The 22,113-nt window shown below is 45.1% G+C and overlaps 1 protein-coding gene across 1 annotated transcript in view; it reads right to left on the minus strand.

Annotated features, from left to right (window-relative positions):
* The window catches only part of LOC126095464 (G1/S-specific cyclin-D2-like), a 197,532-nt gene that overhangs the window by 97,788 nt on the left and 77,631 nt on the right, over positions 1–22,113 (minus strand). The window contains exon 3 of the mRNA XM_049910255.1: positions 7,844–7,991. Coding sequence (XP_049766212.1) covers positions 7,844–7,991 — 148 coding nt within the window. The remainder of the gene's footprint in view (positions 1–7,843; positions 7,992–22,113) is intronic.

Below are 22,113 nucleotides of genomic sequence, written 5' to 3' on the forward strand. Positions count from 1 at the left end.
AGGTGCTGCCTGAAGAGTCGCTGGCGTTTCGGAAAATATTTTCAATTTCGTTTTTGGAATTTATGGATGGAGTCGGCCCAAACAAAAACTGCCGTAAAGACTTTTATGCGATACCCGGTGCCAACGGAAAGCGTTGGTTTCTTTCCTGTTACAAACAAAATGAATTTTAAAGCGGAATTTCATGTGCCCGATCGATAGAGCGATCCCACATTAGTCTAGTGCGATATTCATTTTATCGATTGCATTCAGACGGACAGTAAAACACGAAGAATAACCAAGTAATCTAGCACAGCTGCGCATGTAAAATTCAGTTTTAAAAATCATTTTGTTTGTAACTGGGAATAAACCGATGATTTCAGTCGACAATGAGCGTCGCAAGAAAGACGTAATGAGCAGCATCTGTTTGGGCTGATTCCAGCTACACACTGCATAAACGAAATTGAAAATGTGCCGCAACTCAAGAAAAAATGAGCCTGGCGATTCCCAGGAGAAACACCCTCTATTGATGCTATGGCAGCGACTGGAACAGCCCAGAGAGGAGCGAGGCACGCGCGGATGGCAAGTTGGGCAACTCCTACGGCTCCGACCAGCACCATCATCTGTATCTGTGCTGTGGCACTGCCAGTCCACGAGAGCCAGCAGCCGTCTGCGGCGGGCAGCGAGTAAATATTTCGGACGTCTTTAACAATTCTTGTCTGCGCATTTAATGCAAGGTCTCGATAGAGCAAAAGAAAGTTAAGACCTTTGGTGGGTCCTTTGTAATTACATATCGACTTCCTGTGGGCCCGTACGGAGTCGCGAGTTCGCGCAGTGTGGCGGACAATCCGACTAGTGTGACGTCAAGTTCGTTGCGGGCCTCTTATTTCTCGTAGGCCCCGCGCGAGACTCACAAGGGAACCTCCCCATCGCACCGCCCTCAGATTTAGTTAAAAGTTGGTACAGTGGATAGGCCTTGAAAAACTGAACACAGATCAATCGAGAAAACAAGAAGAAGTTGTGTGGAACTACGAAAAAAATAAGCAAAATAAACAAACTGAGTAGCCCATGCGCAAGATAGGCAACATCAAGGCGAGTGTAAGCTCAGGAGCGCCGTGGTCCCGTGGTTAGCGTGAGCAGCTGCCGAACGAGAGGTACTTGGTTCAAGTCTTCCCTTGAGTGAAAAGTTAACTTTATTTTTCGCAAAGTTGTGATCTGTCCGTTCGTTCATTGACGTCTCTGTTCACTGTAATAAGTTCAGTGTCTGTGCGACTGTGAAACTGTTTCATTCATTTGTTGCAGTTTATGTGACAAACTCTTATGTTTTCATTACTTTTTTGGGAGTGATTATCACATCCACAAGAAAACCTAAATCGAGCAACGTAGAAGAATCTTTTTACCAATTCGCCAAGTGTACAAGTTAGGTGGGTCGATAACATATTCCTGTCGTGTGACGCACATGCCGTCACCAGTGTCGTATAGAATATATCAGACGTGTTTTCCTGTGGAGGAATCGGTTGACCTATGGCCTTGCGATCAAAGGTTTTCGGTTCCCATTGGAGAGGCACGTCCTTTCGTCTACTAATCGCGCAGTTTTGCGGTGCGGTCGCAAAACATAGACACTAAACGTATTACAGTGAACAGAGACGTCAAGGAAGGAATGGACAGACCATAACTTTGCGAAAATAAAGAAAGTAAACTTTTCACTCGAGGGAAGACTTGAACCAAGGACCACTCATTCCACAGCTGCTCACGCTAACCACGGGAGCACGGCACTCCTGAGCTCATACTATACTTGATGTTCTCATCTTGCGCATGCACTACTCAGTTTGTATATTTTGCTTATTTTTTTCATAGTTCCACACAACTTCTTGCTGTTTTCTCGATTGATCTGTGTTCAGTTTCTCAAGGCCTATCCACTGTGCCAACTTTTAACTAAATCTGAGGGGGGTGCGATGCGGAGGGTCCCTTCTCAGTGACATCACATGGCGCGAGGAGCCGATGCCACGCTTGACACTGGCGCTCCCGCGCCAAGCCCACGTCTGCTTTCCCTTAATGTCCCAAGCCCGACCCACTAATTGCGTACACCTGATCTCTGTTAAAACTGTTGTTGTTTAATTTCGGCCGCTTCTTTTGCAACAGAATCCCAGCCGAAACTCTCTTCTTTTCAAATTGTATTTTGTGCCAGTTTCCTAGGCAAATTTGTCCGATTTGTCGTGAATGCTCTGCACAACGCTCAGCAACAATGCGAATAGTTAGACTACGAAAATGCTACCAAATTCACAGGGGACATCATACACGCCAGGATGTCTTAGACATATGTTGCCTTGGACACGGGCCGGAACACTGGTTTCAGTGCACGTCTCTTCAGCACGCGACCTATCTTGATAGTAGTTGCTCCACAGTATGGAAGGAATACAGCTGGCTTGGCCTCTTTCCCCGATTCATGAGGCGTCTTTCGTCGCTGGCACCTCAAAGCTTTTGGGATTTCTCCCTTGCTATGTTGGCTTTGGACATTGCTTTCGTTCAGAGACATAGGGCTGAAAATGGTTCAAATGGCTCACAGCACTGTGGGACTTAACAGCTGAGGTCATCAGTCCCCTAAACTTAGAACTACTTAAACCCAACTAACCTAAGGACATCACACACATCCATGCCCGAGGCAGGATTCGAACCTGCGACCGTAGCAGTCGCGCGGTTCCGGACTGAAGCGTCTAGAACCGCTCGCCCACCGCGGCCGGCAGACATAGGGCTGACGCTTGCAGAGACGCGAGAGCGTCAGTTTCAAACGTAGCGTGGTCCCTCGCACTATACGGCGTCACTCGGTCCCGCGCGAGACCTACGAGAAAGACAGGCCGCGGCGCGTACGTCACGAAGATAGGCCTGCGCTCGCTCAACTCAGCAGACAAACTACGTTTCTACGCCTGTCAACTCGTAACTAGATGTGTACGTACAAACGAAAATTGCGTCTTCAACTGGAATCTTACTGTTATTAGTCCTACAATGATTAGAACTCCTTAGGCCTACTTATAATTTGTTACGGCTGTGTTGGGGTATAACAAAATTAAAACATCCCAAAATGATTATCAGTAGCATATGACACCACTTCTTGTATGAAAGGAGGGCTGTTAAGCATAAGAGACTAAAGGCTATAAACAAGTCGTTATACAATTTATACCGAGTATTGATCTTCAATCAAATTTCGTTGTAGTACTGTTAATCAGCCGGCCGCTGTGGCCGAGGAGTTCTAGGCGCTTCAGTCCGGAACCGAGCAATTGCTACCGTCGCAGGTTCGAATCCTGCCTTGGGCGTGGCTGTGTGTGATGTCCTTAGGTTATTTAGGTTTAAGTAGTTCTAAGTATAGGGGACTGATGACCTCAGATGTAAAGTCCCATAGTGCTTAGAGCCATTTAAACCATTTGGACTGCTAATCAGTAAGACTCGATAATAGCAGATCCCAGTAGAAGATGCAATTATCGTTAGTGCATACACGCCCAGCTGCGAGTTAACAGGTTGAGAAACGCATTTTGTTTGTTGAGCTGAGCGAGCGAGCGAGTTCAGGCCTACCTTCGTGACGTAAGCGCCGCGGCCTGTCTTTCTCGCGGGCCTCGGTCCCGCGGCAAGACGGAGCTGCTCAACTTGCCTTCCGCGCATGCGTCACTCAGGCCCTCTCAGGAACGCTTTGCACGCTGCCATTGCATCTATATAATCAGAACATAGTGTCAGCCCCGGCAGTCAGTGATTTTAAGGCTGAAAACAACGGGGGAAGTGATGCGGCTTGTAAACGGAGAATATTTTATTCAAGCATGCCACCGCGAAAAATCGGAGGGCAGCACAATTCGCTACAGGAGATGCAGAAATGCATTCAGATTGTGGTGAAGCAGTACGCAGTTTACAAAGTCAAACGATCGGACGGAGGAACGTTTCATAACAGCCGTAAAACGAGATGGAAGTACGAGGTGCATTCAAGTTCTAAGGACTCCGATTTTTTTCTCCGGACTGGAAAGAGATAGAAACATGCACATTGTTTTAAAATGAGGCCGCGTTCATTGTCAATACGTCCCAGAGATGGCAGCACCGTACGGCAGATGGAATTTTACCGCCAGCGGCGAGAATGAGAACTGTTTTAAATACTTAAAAATGCGACGTTTTCCTTACTTGAACAGCGTGCAATCATTCGTTTTCTGAATTTGCGTGGTGTGAAACCAATTGAAATTCATCGACAGTTGAAGGAGACATGTGGTGATGGAGTTATGGATGTGTCGAAAGTGCGTTCGTGGGTGCGACAGTTTAATGAAGGCAGAACATCGTGTGACAACAAACCGAAACAACCTCGGGCTCGTACAAGCCGGTCTGACGACACGATCGAGAAAGTGGAGAGAATTGTTTTGGGGGATCGCCGAATGACTGTTGAACAGATCGCCTCCAGAGTTGGCATTTCTGTGGGTTATGTGCACACAATCCTGCATGACGACCTCAAAATGCGAAAAGTGTCATCCAGGTGGGTGCCACGAATGCTGACGGCAACATGCCACACGGGCAGCCGTGTGGTCGTCCAAGCAATGTTGACGCACAACGACAGCATGAATGGGACTTTCTTTTCGTCGGTTGTGGCAATGGATGAGACGTGGATGCCATTTTTCAATCCAGAAACAAAGCGCCAGTCAGCTCAATGGAAGCACACTGATTCACCGCCACCAAAAAAATTTCGGGTAACCGCCAGTGCTGAAAAAATGATGGTGTCCATGTTCTGGGACAGCGAGGGCGTAATCCGTACCCATTGCGTTCCAAAGGGCACTACGGTAACAGGTGCATCCTACGAATATGTTTTGAAGAACAAATTCCTTCCTGCACTGCAACAAAAACGTCCGGGAAGGGCTGCGCGTGTGCTGTTTCACCAAGACAACGCACCCGCACATCGAGCTAACGTTACGCAACAGTTTCTTCGTGATAACAACTTTGAAGTGATTCCTCATGCTCCCTACTCACCTGACCTGGCTCCTAGTGACTTTTGGCTTTTTTCAACAATGAAAGACACTCTCCGTGGCCGCACATTCACCAGCCGTGCTGCTATTGCCTCAGCGATTTTCCAGTGGTCAAAACAGACTCCTAAAGAAGCCTTCGCCGCTGCCATGGAATCATGGCGTCAGCGTTGTGAAAAATGTGTACGTCTGCAGGGCGATTACGTCGAGAAGTAACGCCAGTTTCATCGATTTCGGGTGAGAAGTTAATTAGAAAAAAAATCGGAGGCCTTAGAACTTGAATGCACCTCGTAAGTTATGGCCATGGATAGACAACATTCTGCCCACAAGGTGGGATGGAAAACCACCCGCCTGCCCTATTTGCCTTAGTGAGCATGCGTGATGTACCTCAGGTCTTATCCCCAGTTAGTGTATCCCTTTGTCCCGTCACGCTCACAGAACTGGAGGGGTCTCCTGCTCCGCGGTACATACTACCCGTGTGGAATTCCACCTTGTGGGCAGCGGGTTACCGGAGACTGGGCCATTCAAACCACATACCGCTTACCAACTGTTTTTACACAAAGTTGTTCTCAAACGAGAATTTAAGAATGTGTAAATTCAGTACATGGTACCAGATTCATTAGCAAGTACTCGCCAACTTGCACGAAAAATTCTCACTTCGAAGAATACAGTATGGAGAGTACTGATGGAGTAGCAATTACGTATCTCAAGGAACGTATGCAAGCAATCGCGCCATCTATTTTTGAACCGACAATCCCATTCTATCAATGGATCAACGAATGACGCATTTTTCAATATCAATAGTTTTACAGCTGACGCAGCAGCCATGTTTGGAGTGATGAAAATCCATACTCTTATGACAACCAACTTCTGAGCTGACATTGTACAATATCACCTCTGGCTACTAAAATTTTTTGCATTATTTAAACGGCATGCAGGTTACGTGAAATTGCGTGGATATGGTAATGGGCAGCACTTCAGCGCAATTGCACGAAGTGCAGTTTCTCACTCAGAAGTAGCATTTCCGTGCTGTTGATTGTAAGAGGCTCGTGCTATGCCTCGGGTAAGAAGATGGTTCAAATGGCTCTGAGCACTATGGGACTTAACATCTGAGGTCATCAGTCCCCTAGAACTTAGAACTACTTAAACCTAACTAACCTATGGACATCACACACATCCATGCCCGAGGCAGGATTCGAACCTGCGACCGTAGCGGTCTCGCGGTTCCAAACTGACGCGCCTAGAACCGCTTGGCCACACCGGCCGGCTGTAAGAAGATGAAATCGACAACAGGACAGTACGTTGGATCGGCAACTGCTGAGGTCGCAAGGTATGTTCTTCTGTAATTCAAAATTATTGTATGCAGTAAAAGTGAAGATACCTGTCGGCAGTAATCATCACAGTACATGTTACACCTCATGGAAAATGTTGTATTATTATGATATGCGCCTAAAAGGTTCGAATAGTTTGCACTGGCCGAATTTGAACTGTAAAATAAAGCATTTCAGCCTTTACGACCGACGCTGCCATTTATCCAAAATAAATTGACAATAATACGGTCGTTGTGCACACGGTTCCCAATGGAATTACACATCAAGAAAATTGTATCAACAAAACACAATGCAGGAAATGTGATGTCATTCTTACGTGTTTCATGTGGTAAAATAGAACAATGAAAATATTTATTTCAATATTTATTCAAAATTACGTTCATTATTTTCGTGAACAAAGTCTGGTAACAACATGAACCGTTGTGTCCGTTAGGACATAGGTTATGTTTGTAACATATTAATTAATTTTTATCGGTTCAATTATGAAACAGCTGTGGTACAGAAGTAGTAATGTCAATGTGCTATTTCAAGTAGTCTATTTTATGTTAAACAAATTATGCATCCTCCAAACCTTCAGACTCTTCTTTCTCTCTTCTGCTGTCTTAAAAACAAGACGTCCATTTTGATACTCTTACGTTAACTGCCAATAACCATCATAATTGACACATTATGAGTCAATATTTATTAGACATATATGTTCTATATCCATAAGTATTTGCATAACCGCATTTTGTGTTTCAGCTACTCATTTCTGCTGTGAAGCAAATGTTCGATGTGATGATTAGGCGCCGTCCGCGTACTACTATGTGATTCAACACCTCATTTATTTTAGAATATGCAGTCCGATTTGTTTTAAATAAAACGTATTTTATCGCACATGATCCAATCTGTTACTATCCAACTGCGAATTCCGTGGAATCAACTACATTGGGAGTCTTGTTCAAAACATTTCTCATTTTGTAATTATTCAGTCATTTCCTCTCTTACTGCAGCTCTTGTAATACACATGTGACTTCCTAATTTATGTGACTACGGGATATGTCACATGTTGGAAAGTATCAGACGCCATGCTGATTTACGTGTTCGCGAAAGTGAAGTGTTGTATTTGGTGTTTCTCATATTTATAATCGTATACTACAAAAATATCCAGTTTAACTGATGCACTGTAGTAAATGTATCTGAAAAACGCGGCAGTTTTATACGGTAAGTTGTGTACAAGTGTATGTCACCTCGCCGACTGTTACTGGTATGTAGTTCATATGACGTCACATCTAGAGTCAAATTATTTACGCATCAAATTACATGTTACTTTAAGGTCATACTGAACTCCTAGAAGTGACGAGAGTCAAAAGACAATTTTAGCATTTTGTAACTGTAACTGTAAATTATGGATATTAGTAAACTGTCGCCCTCAGATTTACAACGTTATTCCACGAGAATGTAGAAAAATGCCAAACGTCACGATATAAAAACCGCCAAAACCGAAATCGCAGATTTGTGACACTCGAGACGGAACAGTTTAGGCGAGCGCTGTGATGCCCGGTGCAGACTGACCAGTGCAGCAGAGGGCGGCCACGGAGAGCGCGTGCCGGCGCAGCGCGGCTGCCCAGGGCAGGCGGTGCACCAGCTGCTCCAGCACGTCCACGGCCGTCACCGCGGAGGCTCGCCACTGCAGCCGCGACAGCACCACCAGCTCCAGGGCCTGCCAACACCACCACAACCAAACGTCTTATAACCTTATCCGAAAAAATAATGGCCACTTCTTCAAAAAAGGTCGCTCGCTTTGGAGCGCTGTAGATCAGTGGGTCCCAACCTCGCGTCATTACCGCCCTTGTAATGTCCCCACAGAAAATACCCTCTACCACGCACCAATTAATCATTTTCAATCAAACCATCCACATTCATTCACTTTGGAAAAGTTATCTCATCTGATTTTCTAGTAATATATGCGGCGACAGCTCGACGACGCCAAAGTATTTTCTAGTGCGTTTATTCTTTGAAATAACAGATGCATATATGCATTCTCCATGGTTGTTGGGAGTGGTAACTAGGACAGCTTCTGGAGTATCTGTTGAGGGATTGATGTGTTTCTGAGAGATACATATTCGGCTTTTCTTCTCGCCGGCTTCGTCGCTACATAGAACGCGTGCAAAAAATCTGTCATCGTCCCGTAATTTATCTCGTGCCCAGTGACAGAACTGTACACGATGTTCAAAGTCGTCGCCATGCAATTCCTGGTGCATAGAAATATGGTGCAGGTGCAATCAATGTTGATGTAGCTTCTCAACACCGACGTTTATGAGATTCCCTATTCTCGCGCAATTTTTCTGCTACTGATGTGCGGATTAGCCGCGACAGCAGCTAAAACACCTACTTGGGAATCATCATTTGTTGCAGGTCGGGGTTGATGTTTCTCTTTGGGCTGAACACTTCCTGTTTCCTTAAATAACGTAACTATCCGGCGAACGGTCCAGACACTTGGATGATGTCGTCCAAGATACCGAGCAGCATACATAGCACACGCCCGTTGGGCATTTTGATCACAATATCCATACATCAACAAGATATCGACCTTTTCCGCAATTGGTAAACGGTCCATTTTAACACGGGTAATGTATCACGAAGCAAATACCGTGCGCTCTGGCGGAATGTTACGCGATACCACGTACTTATACGTTTGTGACTATTACAACGCCATCTATCACAAAGCGAAAAAAGTGGTCCAACTAAAACATTCATATTTCTTTACGTACTACACGAATATGTAATAAACAATGGGGGTTCCTATTTAGAAAAACGCAGTTGATGTCCGTTTGACCTATGGCAACGCCATCTAGCGGGCCAACCATAGCGCCATCTGTTTCCCCTTCAAGCTAGACGAGTTTCGTTCTTTGTAGTTTTTTCGTTTGATGCTTATTTCGTGAGATATTTGGCCCGGTCACTATCAATGGACCACCCTGTATACAAAAAGAAAAAAAAACGCAACACTAAAATAAATAAACACATAAAAAATAATATACAATATTGAAATTTTTGGAATACATTCATTAAGGAAACATATTTGAGTAATTAAATCACAGGTTAGAAGTCGGGAAAGTCGGGTGTATACTGAAAAAGCACTGCGAAAGACTGTCACTTGCCCGCTCAATAAAACACGGGCATTATTGGAGAGTGTCAGAGATGACCTTGGTTTGCGGAAGGCCAGTGTGTATCGTACACGAGGTGTGAGAGAAAAGTAATGAGACTGACAACGCTGTGTTGTTCTATTTGTGTGAACTGCTGTGTTCATCCTTTCCTGCTGCTCAGGTTGAATTTCAGTTCAGTATAGCCATCAGGTGATTTTTGAGAGCGCCATCACTGAAGTTGTGTCGTTGTGTTGTAAAAATGGAACAGCATAATTTAGAGTAACGTTATGCCACTAAGTTTTGTGTTAAGCTTGGGGGATACGCAAGTATCTCTCTGTAAAGTTGAAACACCCATAGGGGGACATTCCTAACAGAGAGCACACGTTTTTCACTGGCAAAATTAATTTTTGCAAGGCCGAGAACATTTGAAGACGAACCTCGCTCAGGGAGATCAACTTGAAAAACCGACGAAAACGTCGAATGTGTGCGTAACGTTGTTACTCTAGGTCAAATTGCCAACCAATTGTTTTACAAAGAGGTCCTTGAAAAGCGAAGGAAAAGGGTGAATCGAGTGAAAGCCGGTACTGCAGATAAGTGATGCTGCATCACAACAATGCCCTATGTCACATGGCCACTTCCATCACAGAATTTTTTTACCTCAAAAGGGTTTCCTGTTCTTCCAAAGCTCACATACCTGAGTTGAGTCCTTGTGGCTTCCTTTTGCCGAAATGAAAAATGTCATAAAAGGACGACAATTTGGGACTCTTGTGAACTCTAAAAGAACTACCAATTGCAATTTTTCAGCACTGCTACCAAGACCGCGGACAACGAGGGAGTGTCGCTAGAGAAGCTATCGAAATTCGCACTAGGGATAATCTCATAAATTGGGACTGCGACTACAATGTCAGCAAAACTTGGGAACCAGGACGGGTCTAATTAAGAAGACAGCCAACATAATGATCTGGCGACCATGGCGGACAGAGCAACTGCATCGACGATACCATAGACATCGACGGAAGCGTCACGGCGGCTGCCGTTGCGCGCCCTCGGGCGCGGACTACGGAGGGAGCAGCTTGCGGTGGGAGGGGATATACACTATGTGATCAAAAGTATCCGGACGCCCCGTAAAACATGCGTTTTTCATATTAGGTGCATTGTGCTGCCACCTACTGCACTCCATATCAACGACCCCAGTAGCCATTAGACATCGTGAGTGAACAGAATGGGGAACTCACGGACTTCGAAGGTGGTCAGGTGATTGAGTGGCGCCGCACGGGATTAGCCGAGCGGTCTGATGCGATGCAGTCATGGACTATGCGGCTGGTTCCGGCGGAGGTTCGAGTCCTCCCTCGGGCATGGGTGTGTGTGTGTGTGTGTGTGTTTGTCGTAAGGATGATTTAGGTTAAGTAGTGTGTAAGCTTAGGGACTTATGACCTTAGCAGTTAAGTCCCATAAGATTTCACACACATTTGAACATTTGATTAGGTGTCACTTGTGTCAAACGTCTGTACGCGAGATTTCCACACTCCTAAACATCCCTAGGTCTACTGTTTTCGATGAGATAGTGAAGTGGAAACGTGCAGGGACACGTACAGCACAAAAACGTACAGGCCGACCTCGTCTGCTCACTGACAGAGACCGCCGACAGTTGAAGAGGGTCGTAATGGGTAATAGGCAGACATCTGTCCAGGCCATCACACAGGAAATCCAAACTGCATGAGGATCCACTGCAAGTACTATGACAGTTAATCGGGAGGTGAGAAAACTTGGATTTCATGTTCGAGGGGCTGCTCATAAGCCACACATCACGCCGCTAAATTGCAAACGACGCCTCGCTTGGTGTAAGGAGCGTAAACATTGGACGATTGAACAGTGGAAAAACGTTGTGTGGAGAGACGAATCACGGTACACAATGTGGTGGTCCGACGGCAGGGTATGGGTATGGCGAACGCCCAGTGAAAGTCATCTGCCAGCGTATATAGTGCCAACAGTAAAATTCGGAGGCGGTGGTGTCATGGAGGGGGCTTGCACCCCTTGTTGTTTTGCGTAGGGCTATCAGAGCACAGGCCTACATTGATGTTTTAAGCACCTTTTTGCTTCCCACTGTTGACGATTGCATCTTTCAACATGATCGAGCAGCTGTTCTAACGCACAGTCTGTGGCGGAGTGGTTACACGACAATAACATCCCTGTAATGGACTGGCCTGCAGAGTCCTGATCTGAATCCTATAAAACACTTTTGGTTTGCTTTGGAACGCCGTGTAAGTCGGCCACGGGCCCTCCGGTGCAGCCCCCTTAGAAACGGTTGGAGTCTACGCTGCCGACACCGCTTACTGGTGTAAAGAACTCAAAGACACAGACCTACCTACAACGACTTGAGAACTTGATGGCTAAGTGGAAAATCCGACCAAACCCATGCAAAACAAATCAGACACACGGCTAAAAGAAAACAACAAAAAACGACAACAAAACGCAGATGACTTACAGATGATGCTCTGGGACTCACCACTGAGACTTGGTGATCCCGCTAGATGCCTGTGTGTCTACGAGTACTTAGACAAATACCTCATTTGGAAAACGCACCTAACATACTATTGAACACGACCTGAAAGGGACAAAGCTTAATCAGATGAGTTCAAGGACTACTTCACGGATACGACGACCAAACCGCAAATTACAAATAGAAGGCGTACATTAGACCCGTGATAGAATATGCCGGAGCTCCTTCAGGGGGGTATGCGTAGACCAGTAGCGGAACGACTTTACTCTAACGCAATACGATTCTTAGTCTTAAGCAGCATCTGCAGACTGCCGAGGTTAACATCCAGTGAAGACGTACGTGACTTCACTGGTGTGGAGCCGCGGCAGACCGGACTGACTAAACTTAGAGCAAATTACGGAAGACACCTACTAACCAAAAGACCCGACATGGAAGACATCTTGACAACAACACAATTAGCAAACAGATGACCCAATTTAAAGCATATTCAAGCTGCGCCCACAATACCTGCAAAGAATACCCGGACCTTGCCCCCATTATGGAATCCTTAACCTCTAGCAGAGATTAAGACTTTGTAATTGCCCACTACTATTACCTCCCTATGGTGACAGGACGACTTTGTGTAGAATCGACGGTCGATGAAACAGCCAAAAAATTGTAAACTGACTAAAATCATCCTCATATCCCACCAATGGCTGACCACTATAAAACAGCATAAAATTGCGAAATACTACGGAAAGAGGAAGAAATTCTATCACCTACCACAGCACAAATATACATAAACACCAACAACAATTACTATTGCTTTATTTATTTAATTAATCTTTAATTTATACAACTATTACTCAACCTCATGCATCCGACTTATTTGTTATTTTTAGCACTTCGCTCCATTTAAGAACTAGTTTGTAAGTAGTAGCCTAAGAGAACACCACCAGCACAAACGCATTCAAAATAAATGTAACACCACAGAATTACACTAAAACAGATGAATCATTCACCTCAAGAACTGTAACCTTAACTTCATAAATTCATTAACGTTGATTAATGGCACTTACGCATGAAATGTGAATAAAGAAATAAATAAATCGTCCTTGCGCAGCAAAAGGCTGGAAAGGGAGATGCAAGCCTTCAAGCAGCCCGCCCATCTCCCTTAGACAAGGGGGGAAAAAAACACCTCAACAGCCCACTGCGTCAGCGCACCTGACGATGGCGACATGTCTGATCGCCCAAATATTAGTGCCCGTTGGACCGGCAGTACATCCATGGACTCCTGTATCTTCCTCACATAATCCACCCATTACACACAAACTTTCTACCATATATCGATGGCAGTACAACTGAGATTATACATATATAGGCCCACATGCTTAAATATCTCGTGAAAATCCTTTCCCCTAGTTGTAGGTAGCAGGAACTGGACGAGATTGGGACCAATTTCAAGAAAAACAACAGCAGACACTTTTTCGGGAAATTCAAAAAGAGTATGATTGTATACAAAGGTAAAGAACTGTTTATAAGACATAAGAAAGTGGAGCTGGCTGTTAGTGCGAAGGAGAACTGTCGGATTTTTGAAGAGCACTTTCACGACCTGCTGAACTGTGAACCACCTGAAAAAGAGCTGGAACTGGGGACTGACACAGAAGAGAGCCACGTCCTCCAACCAGGGATGAAGTCGAACATACCATAAGCGATCTAAAGAATAATAAAGCAACTGGAGAAGATGGTATAGCATGATGATAAAGTGGGGAGGCAACAAAGCAATAGACAATATGACCAACATAATCCACCAGATTTGGAGAACAAAGAAGTTGCCGGAAGGATGGAAGAATGAAATTGTAGTACCAATACATAAGAAGGGGGACAAGAGAGATGCAAACAACTACAGAGGAATATCGCTACTAGAGGATGGATAGAAGGTGCTGTCAAAACTATTGCTCAAGAGAGAGTAGAAGAACAGGTAGAAAGTACAGGTGGCGACCACTAAGCGGGATTCAGGAAGGGAATAAGATGTGTAGAACAGATATTTATCCTGATGCAACTGACAGAACACAGGGCCTTAAAAAGCAAAGAAGCAGTAATAACCTTCGTGGACTTCACAAAGGCATGTGACTATCGACAGACAGACTCTTGCTAGGATCCTGAAGAACAGAGGACTAGATGGAACTACACAAGAACTCATGAAAGAAATTTTGACAGACACAACAGACTGCCTAGCCTTTGCAGCCGACATAGCAATAGTACGTGAGACAGAAGAAGACGCGAAGACACAACTCGACAACTTAAGTAACGTAGCCAGAAGGATGGGTCTGAATCTCGCCTGAAAGAAGACGAAGACAAATACCACTGCGGACTGGGAAACACCTGAAGGCACTGTGCAAATAGTGGAAAAGTTTAAATACCTGGGAGAATTTATAACAGGAAGGAACAGGAGCAAGGAGGGAATAGCAGAGACGATAAAGAAGATGAGGTCAGCCTTCTGTACGACGAGAGGGATATACAATAAAAAGAACATATCCACAGAGGCAAAGATAAGCCACTACAAGGCAACGGTGAGGAATGAGGTATTATATGCTGCTCAGACTATGACACTAGGAAGAAATGGAGCAGAACAACTAAAGAAAGAAGAGAGAAAAACATTAGGTCCCAAAAGAGGTGGAGAGAGATGGATGCGAAGACCTAGGGAAGAACTGTACCGGAACATGAGAACAATACCTGGGAAAAATCATACTGAAAAGAGCAAGGTTTGCTGGACATGTAATTAGGATGCGTATGGACAGGGTTGTAGCCTATCCCCGATGTTATTCAATAATCTGTATATTGAGCAATAAATAAAGGAAACAAAAAAGAAAAGTTCGGAGTAGGTATTAAAATCCATGGAGAAGAAATAAAAACTTTGAGGTTCGCCGATGACATTGTAATTCTTTCAGGGACAGCAAAGGACTTGGAAGAGCAGCTGAACGGAATGGATAGTGTATTGAAAGGAGGATGAATATGAACATCAACAAAAGCAAAACGAGGATAATGGAATGTAGTCGAATTAAGTCGGGTGATGCTGAGAGAATTAGATTAGGAAATGAGACACTTAAAATAGTAAATGAGTTTTGCTATTTGGGGAGCAAAATAACTGATGATGGTCGAAGTAGAGAGGATATAAAATGTAGAATGGCAATGGCAAGGAAAGCGTTTCTGAAGAAGAAAAATTTGTTAACATCGAGTACAGATTTAAATGCCAGGAAGTCGTTTCTGAAAGTATTTGTATGGAGTGTAGCCATGTATGGAAGTGAAACGTTGACGATAAATAGTTTAGACAAGAAGAGAATAGAAGCTTTCGAAATGTGGTGCTACAGAAGAATGCTGAAGATTAGATGGGTAGATCTCATACCTAATGAGGAGGTATTGAATAGGACTGGGGAGAAGAGAAGTTTGTGGCACAACTTGACTAGAAGAAGGGATCGGTTGGTAGGACATGTTCTGAGACATCGAGGGATCACCAATTTAGTATTGGAGGGCAGCGTGGAGGGTAAAAATCGTAGAGAGAGACCAAGACATGAATACACTAAGCAGATTCAGAAGGATGTAGGCTGCAGTAGGTACTGGGAGATGAAGAAGCTTGCACAGGATAGAGTAGCATGGAGAGCTGCATCAAACCAGTCTCAGGACTGAAGACCACAACCACAACCACAACAACAACAACAACAACAACAACAACATGGACAGAATGACGAAGAGAGTGGGAAACAACAGGGAGGATAAGGGGAAAGACAGGAACCAAGTGGGTTGTTGAACTTCGGAAGGACTGGTTGGAACTGGGGACCAAGGTCGAAGGAAAGGAAAATTGGAGGAAGAAATATACACCGACCAATATGCCGGAGATCAACGACAGAGAAGAGTGTCACCAGTGAAGCCGACAGAAGAAAAAAACACTGAAGATCTCGGAAGAAGAGCAGGAGAGAAGAAGAGAAGAAGAGAAAGAATGAAGAGGTTCTGGGAGAAGAAGAGGAAAATGCAGTCCACGAAGGGGCTACCCGTGGTCCTACAGAGGCCGTAACGCAAGAAGAACAAGACGAAGAAGAAGAAGAAGAAGAAGAAGAAGTTGTTCCCACAACGAATCAGAAATTGCTTCATTACGCATTTCGAAACAGTTAAACGGACAAATTGACAATAACACAATGCAACATAAAACTATGCGATTGCTGTTCAAAAAGATTTCGGGCTTGCAGCCGGTCATTGTAAACTTCATCGAACGCATTTTTGGTTGGACAACTGCCAGCCATCTTCAGGTGAGCCGAACGAGGTCTGACGACGACGCTCTTCTCTCCGTCTTACATAGTGCGCTGATAGTACTGCCGCGCATGCGTTACAGTCGCGGAGACAGAAGGGCCTCACCGCCCAGCGACAGCGCTCTCGCTGGTAGAACTGCAAGACTCAGCTGCCGTCGGTATTGTCGCTGGCCGCAGCTATGGAAGTCTTCTGGCGTCTTCGTCTCGAGCAAATTTCGGAGATGACGGGATTCCACGCGTTATTCAATTGGTAACCACTGTCACGCTTCATTAGATTTCCCGCAATGCGCATTTCAACAGATTCTTTGATAATGGAGTCCCAAAAAGTTGTTGCTGTGGCCAAAATCGAAGTTTTGTCGTACTCCATTGAATGTCCGTTAGAAATACAATGTTCCGCAACTGCAGACTTACTGGGTTGCAGTAGGCGAGTGCAACGTTGATGTTCTGTACAACGCTCTTCCACTGTACGCGTTGTCTGTCCTATATAGGCCATACCACATTGACAAGGTATTTTGTAAATTCCCGCCTTCCGCAATAACAAATCATCCTTCACCGATCCCAGCAAATCCGAAATCTTAGAAGGCGGACGAAAAACCACTTTCACATGAATATTAAGAATCCTCGCTATCTTGAAGGAAATATTTCCAACGAAGGGAAGAAAAGCTAGGGAGTTGGCTGGCGCGTTCTCCTCTTTATCCACTTCCCGGTTCCTGGCTCTTGTTGAGAAGGCCCTGTTAATTTGCCGGCTCGAGTATCCATTGTCTTTGATCACCGTCCTTAAATGTGCAAGTTCCTTAGGCAAATTCTCTGAATCAGACACCGTATGTGGCCTGTGCACAAGGGTTTTGAGTACACTCATGGTCTGGGATGGGTGATGGCAACTGCAAGTACAAATCAGTGTGAGTGGGCTTACGATAAACAGAATGTCCCACCTAGCAGTCACTCCTCCATTTAACCAAAACATCCAGGAATGGAAGGGAGCCATCTTTCTCTAGTTTCATAGTAAATCGAATATTCTCATGGATGGAGTTAAGATGATGAAAAAAATGGTTCAAATGGCTCTGAGCACTATGGGATAACTTCTGAAGTCATCAGTCCCCTAGCACTTAGAACTACTTAAACCTAACTAACCTACGGACATCACACACATCCATGCCCGAGGCAGGATTCGAACCTGCGACCGTACCGGTCGCGCGGTTCCAGACTGTAGCGCCTAGAACCGCTCGGCCACCTCGGCCGGCGATGATGAAAAAGCTCCATTAACTTTTGTTCTCCGTCGGGCCACGCTATGAAAGTATCATCGACGAACCTCCAAAAAACAGTTGGTTTACAAACCGCTGATTCAAGTGCTCTCTCCTCGAAATCCTTCATAAAAAGGTTAGCCACGAGAGGAGACGAGGTCTGCCCATGGCGACACCGTCAGACTGTTCAAAATATTCCTGGTTAAACATAAAGTAAGTTGAGGAAAGAGCGTATCGAAACAAAGCAGTGATGTCCGATTCAAATTGTTGACCAATTAGAATCAAGGAATCCGCAGGAGGTACTTTTGTGTAAACGGAAACTACATCAACACTCACTAGAAGATCCGAACTACTTAAGTAGAGAACACCCAGTCTTTTGATAAAATCAGCAGAGTTCCGTATATGATGTGAACATTTGCCAACAAGTGGTCTCAGCAAAGAAGCTAGATGTTTCGCTAAATCATACGTGGGTGCGTCAATAATACTCACTATAGGCCGTAAAGGCAGATCTTCTTTATGCACTTTAGAAAGACCATATATATAGTCTCGGTGGTACGCTGCCATGTGGTCTTAACCGCTTAATGGTCTCTGGAGCTAACGAGGAAGAATTCAAAAGTGCACACGTCTTCCGTTGCACACGTGCTGTTGGTTCTTAATTCTCCTATACATAATATCACTAAGTAGACTATACATCTTCTCCAAATACAACCCACGAGGCAACAAACCGGTAGATTACCTTTATCAGCCTTCAGCACCACTATTTCCGGATCTTCTCTAAGATTACGTAGTGCAGCCCTTTCTTCAGCGGTTATATTACTGCGTTGGGGAGGAGCTTTCAGAAGAACCCGAACAGTTTCCCTTCTTATTTCTTCAGCAGCGTCCATAGGCAGGCGACGTACAGCCTGTTCAACACCACTTACGAAACTTAAAAAAGGTACTGCACTTGGTGTAGGTGCAAAATTAAGACCTTTGCCCAAAACTGACGTCGCATCGTCTAAAATCTTCTCCGTGAAATTAACCACGGAACGTCGTGTAGTTATTTCCTGTGGCGTCGGCTACTGTGGCACCAAGCGATCAAATTTCGACATCTGCCGGGAACTAGCAGTCTTATATACCCAATCGAACTTGGCTGAAGTCACTCCATCCACCCAGTCCCATGATATAGGAGAAAGAAGTACTGCAATCTTCAAGTGTAGATGGAACAATTCTTCATTCTTCTGAGGTGGCATCCAACCATCGTCTCGTATAACAAATTCTCTCCTTCACAATACCACGGCTCGCCTTCTCCATTATTCTCCGTGCAGTGGTAGTCTTAATAAAATGTGTCACTCTGGCAAATTTGGGTATTATGCCATGGTCCCGACATCTCATTAAAAAACTTAAAGAACTTAAAAGTAATAGTTTTTTGAAAATTCACGTTACGCCTGATCCTGGTGTTCGGTTGTGAAGAAGAGGAAAAAATGATGCGTAAAAATGAAACGACGTAATTCGAACACAAAGCAGAGCATACAGTTTACTTTAAACCTGAAGAACCTGGCGATGTCCAAATCAACACCCCATCTCTAAATTAAAATACAGCAAGCTACACTCCTGGAAATTGAAATAAGAACACCGTGAATTCATTGTCCCAGGAAGGGGAAACTTTATTGACACATTCCTGGGGTCAGATACATCACATGATCACACTGACAGAACCACAGGCACATAGACACAGGCAACAGAGCATGCACAATGTCGGCACTAGTAGAGTGTATATCCACCTTTCGCAGCAGTGCAGGCTGCTATTCTCCCATGGAGACGATCGTAGAGATGCTGGATGTAGTCCTGTGGAACGGCTTGCCATGCCATTTCCACCTGGCGCCTCAGTTGGACCAGCGTTCGTGCTGGACGTGCAGACCGCGTGAGACGACGCTTCATCCAGTCCCAAACATGCTCAATGGGGGACAGATCCGGAGATCTTGCTGGCCAGGGTAGTTGACTTACACCTTCTAGAGCACGTTGGGTGGCACGGGATACATGCGGACGTGCATTGTCCTGTTGGAACAGCAAGTTCCCTTGCCGGTCTAGGAATGGTAGAACGATGGGTTCGATGACGATTTGGATGTACCGTGCACTATTCAGTGTCCCCTCGACGATCACCAGTGGTGTACGGCCAGTGTAGGAGATCGCTCCCCACACCATGATGCCGGGTGTTGGCCCTGTGTGCCTCGGTCGTATGCAGTCCTGATTGTGGCGCTCACCTGCACGGCGCCAAACACGCATACGACCATCACTGGCACCAAGGCAGAAGCGACTCTCATCGCTGAAGACGACACGTCTCCATTCGTCCCTCCATTCACGCCTGTCGCGACACCACTGGAGGCGGGCTGCACGATGTTGGGGCGTGAGCGGAAGACGGCCTAACGGTGTGCGGGACCGTAGCCCAGCTTCATGGAGACGGTTGCGAATGGTCCTCGCCGATACCCCAGGAGCAACAGTGTCCCTAATTTGCTGGGAAGTGGCGGTGCGGTCCCCTACGGCACTGCGTAGGATCCTACGGTCTTGGCGTGCATCCGTGCGTCGCTGCGGTCCGGTCCCAGGTCGACGGGCACGTGCACCTTCCGCCGACCACTGGCGACAACATCGATGTACTGTGGAGACCTCACGCCCCACGTGTTGAGCAATTCGGCGGTACGTCCACCCGGCCTCCCGCATGCCCACTATACGCCCTCGCTCAAAGTCCGTCAACTGCACATACGGTTCACGTCCACGCTGTCGCGGCATGCTACCAGTGTTAAAGACTGCGATGGAGCTCCGTATGCCACGGCAAACTGGCTGACACTGACGGCGGCGGTGCACAAATGCTGCTCAGTTAGCGCCATTCGACGGCCAACACCGCGGTTCCTGGTGTGTCCGCTGTGCCGTGCGTGTGATCATTGCTTGTACAGCCCTCTCGCAGTGTCCGGAGCAAGTATGGTGGGTCTGACACACCGGTGTCAATGTGTTCTTTTTTCCATTTCCAGGAGTGTATAAAGAAATTAAAGAATAGCAAGGCTTGTGGCGAAGACGAAATATGCTCTGTGCTGTTACAGAATGGACGACCGCAGCTGGAATGAGGACTACAATCTTTAATGGAAACAATTTGAAAGATAGAAACCATGCCCGCTGACTGGAAAACCGCAATATATGCCCCATATTTAAGAAGAATTATCACCTTATTTGCGATTACTACAGAGGAATTTCTTTACTTGATGTCACTTTTAAAATCCTATCTATGTGCCTAATGTACAGGTGACCCCAATAACTGAAGACAAAGCAGTTTCCGAAGAAGTAGATCCACGTTAGATCATTTATTCGCTCTAAGACAAATAACTGAGAAGGTGTGGGAATTCAATGCAGTTGCCTACATACGTTTAGATTTCAGAGAAGTCTGTGATAGCATACACTGACGGACACTCCTAATTATAATCCGTTTATTTAAAATCTGTATAGACGAAACTATGTCGTTTGCAGACACCTATAGAGAAACTGAAAATTTTATGGTGTTCACTGAAATGAGAGAAGGGGACGCTATTTCTCATACTATTTAACCTCGTCTTAGAGGAAATCGGTAGAGAAGTTAGTAAACTAATCCACAAGGGATTCAAATGCAAGAGATGAACTTTACTAGCCTTGACTGCGCAGATGACGTAGCATTGATAAGTAGTTCTAAAACAGAATATATCAGAATGATGCAAAATCACTGAGAAAACAGAATTACGCGTTAATGAAAAGAAGACAGAATATCTGGTTATAAGTAAGAAAATCCAAAGTGATGCACCTTTGGCTGTCTATGGATTCACTTTTAAGACATTTGATCGCTCCAGGTCAGAAAGAAAAATAAAGACAAACTTAATATTCGAAAGAAAAATACTAAGCAGAATTTTTGGATAGGTATATGATAAAAATAGCGTGGAATGGAGGGTAACAATAAAATGAAGAATTAAGATAGCTGTACAAACCACGTAACTTCGTTGAGGTGCTAAAGGAGAGATGGTTGAACTAGACAGGCCACATAGCAAGAATGACAACAAATAGAGTACCTAAAATAGCATACTGCAAGATAATTGGTGGAACGTGGGAACGAGGAAGACGTAGAGTTAGGTGGCGAGATATCATCCGGGAGCACAAAGCTATGATGAACAACACCAAATGGACGAACAGAGCACTCGAGACAAAGGAATGGAAGAGTTTCGTAGAGTAGGCACATGATCGATAAGGGCCTTGCCACATGTGAAATAATGTGAGTACACAATACAAATTGATAGGAAACACATAAGAAGAAATGAAGACGTTTCTGTTTTATTTGTTTCGACTGGGTCATCACCAACTTTGCAGTGCTAGATTTCGGAATGGCAACTATTAAAGCTATAGAAACAGTGTTCTTCGAAACATACCTATCCGGTTGAAATTTCCACTTCAACCAATGTCGGTGGAAGAAAATACAAGAAATTGGATTAACGGAGGAATACAAGCACAGAAAATAAATCAGATTGTTTTGCTGGATGCGAGCTGCACTGGCACATCTTCCACCACAGTGTTGTTGAAGCGTGGATAGTAACGGAGAAATTCGCAGACCGGTCAATTAGCGAATGGAAAATCTTTGTTGTTGTTGTGGTCTTCAGTCCTGAGACTGGTTTGATGCAGCTCTCCATGC

Source organism: Schistocerca cancellata, chromosome 8, assembly GCF_023864275.1.
Source record: "Schistocerca cancellata isolate TAMUIC-IGC-003103 chromosome 8, iqSchCanc2.1, whole genome shotgun sequence".
Classification (NCBI taxonomy): Eukaryota; Metazoa; Arthropoda; class Insecta; order Orthoptera; family Acrididae; genus Schistocerca; species Schistocerca cancellata.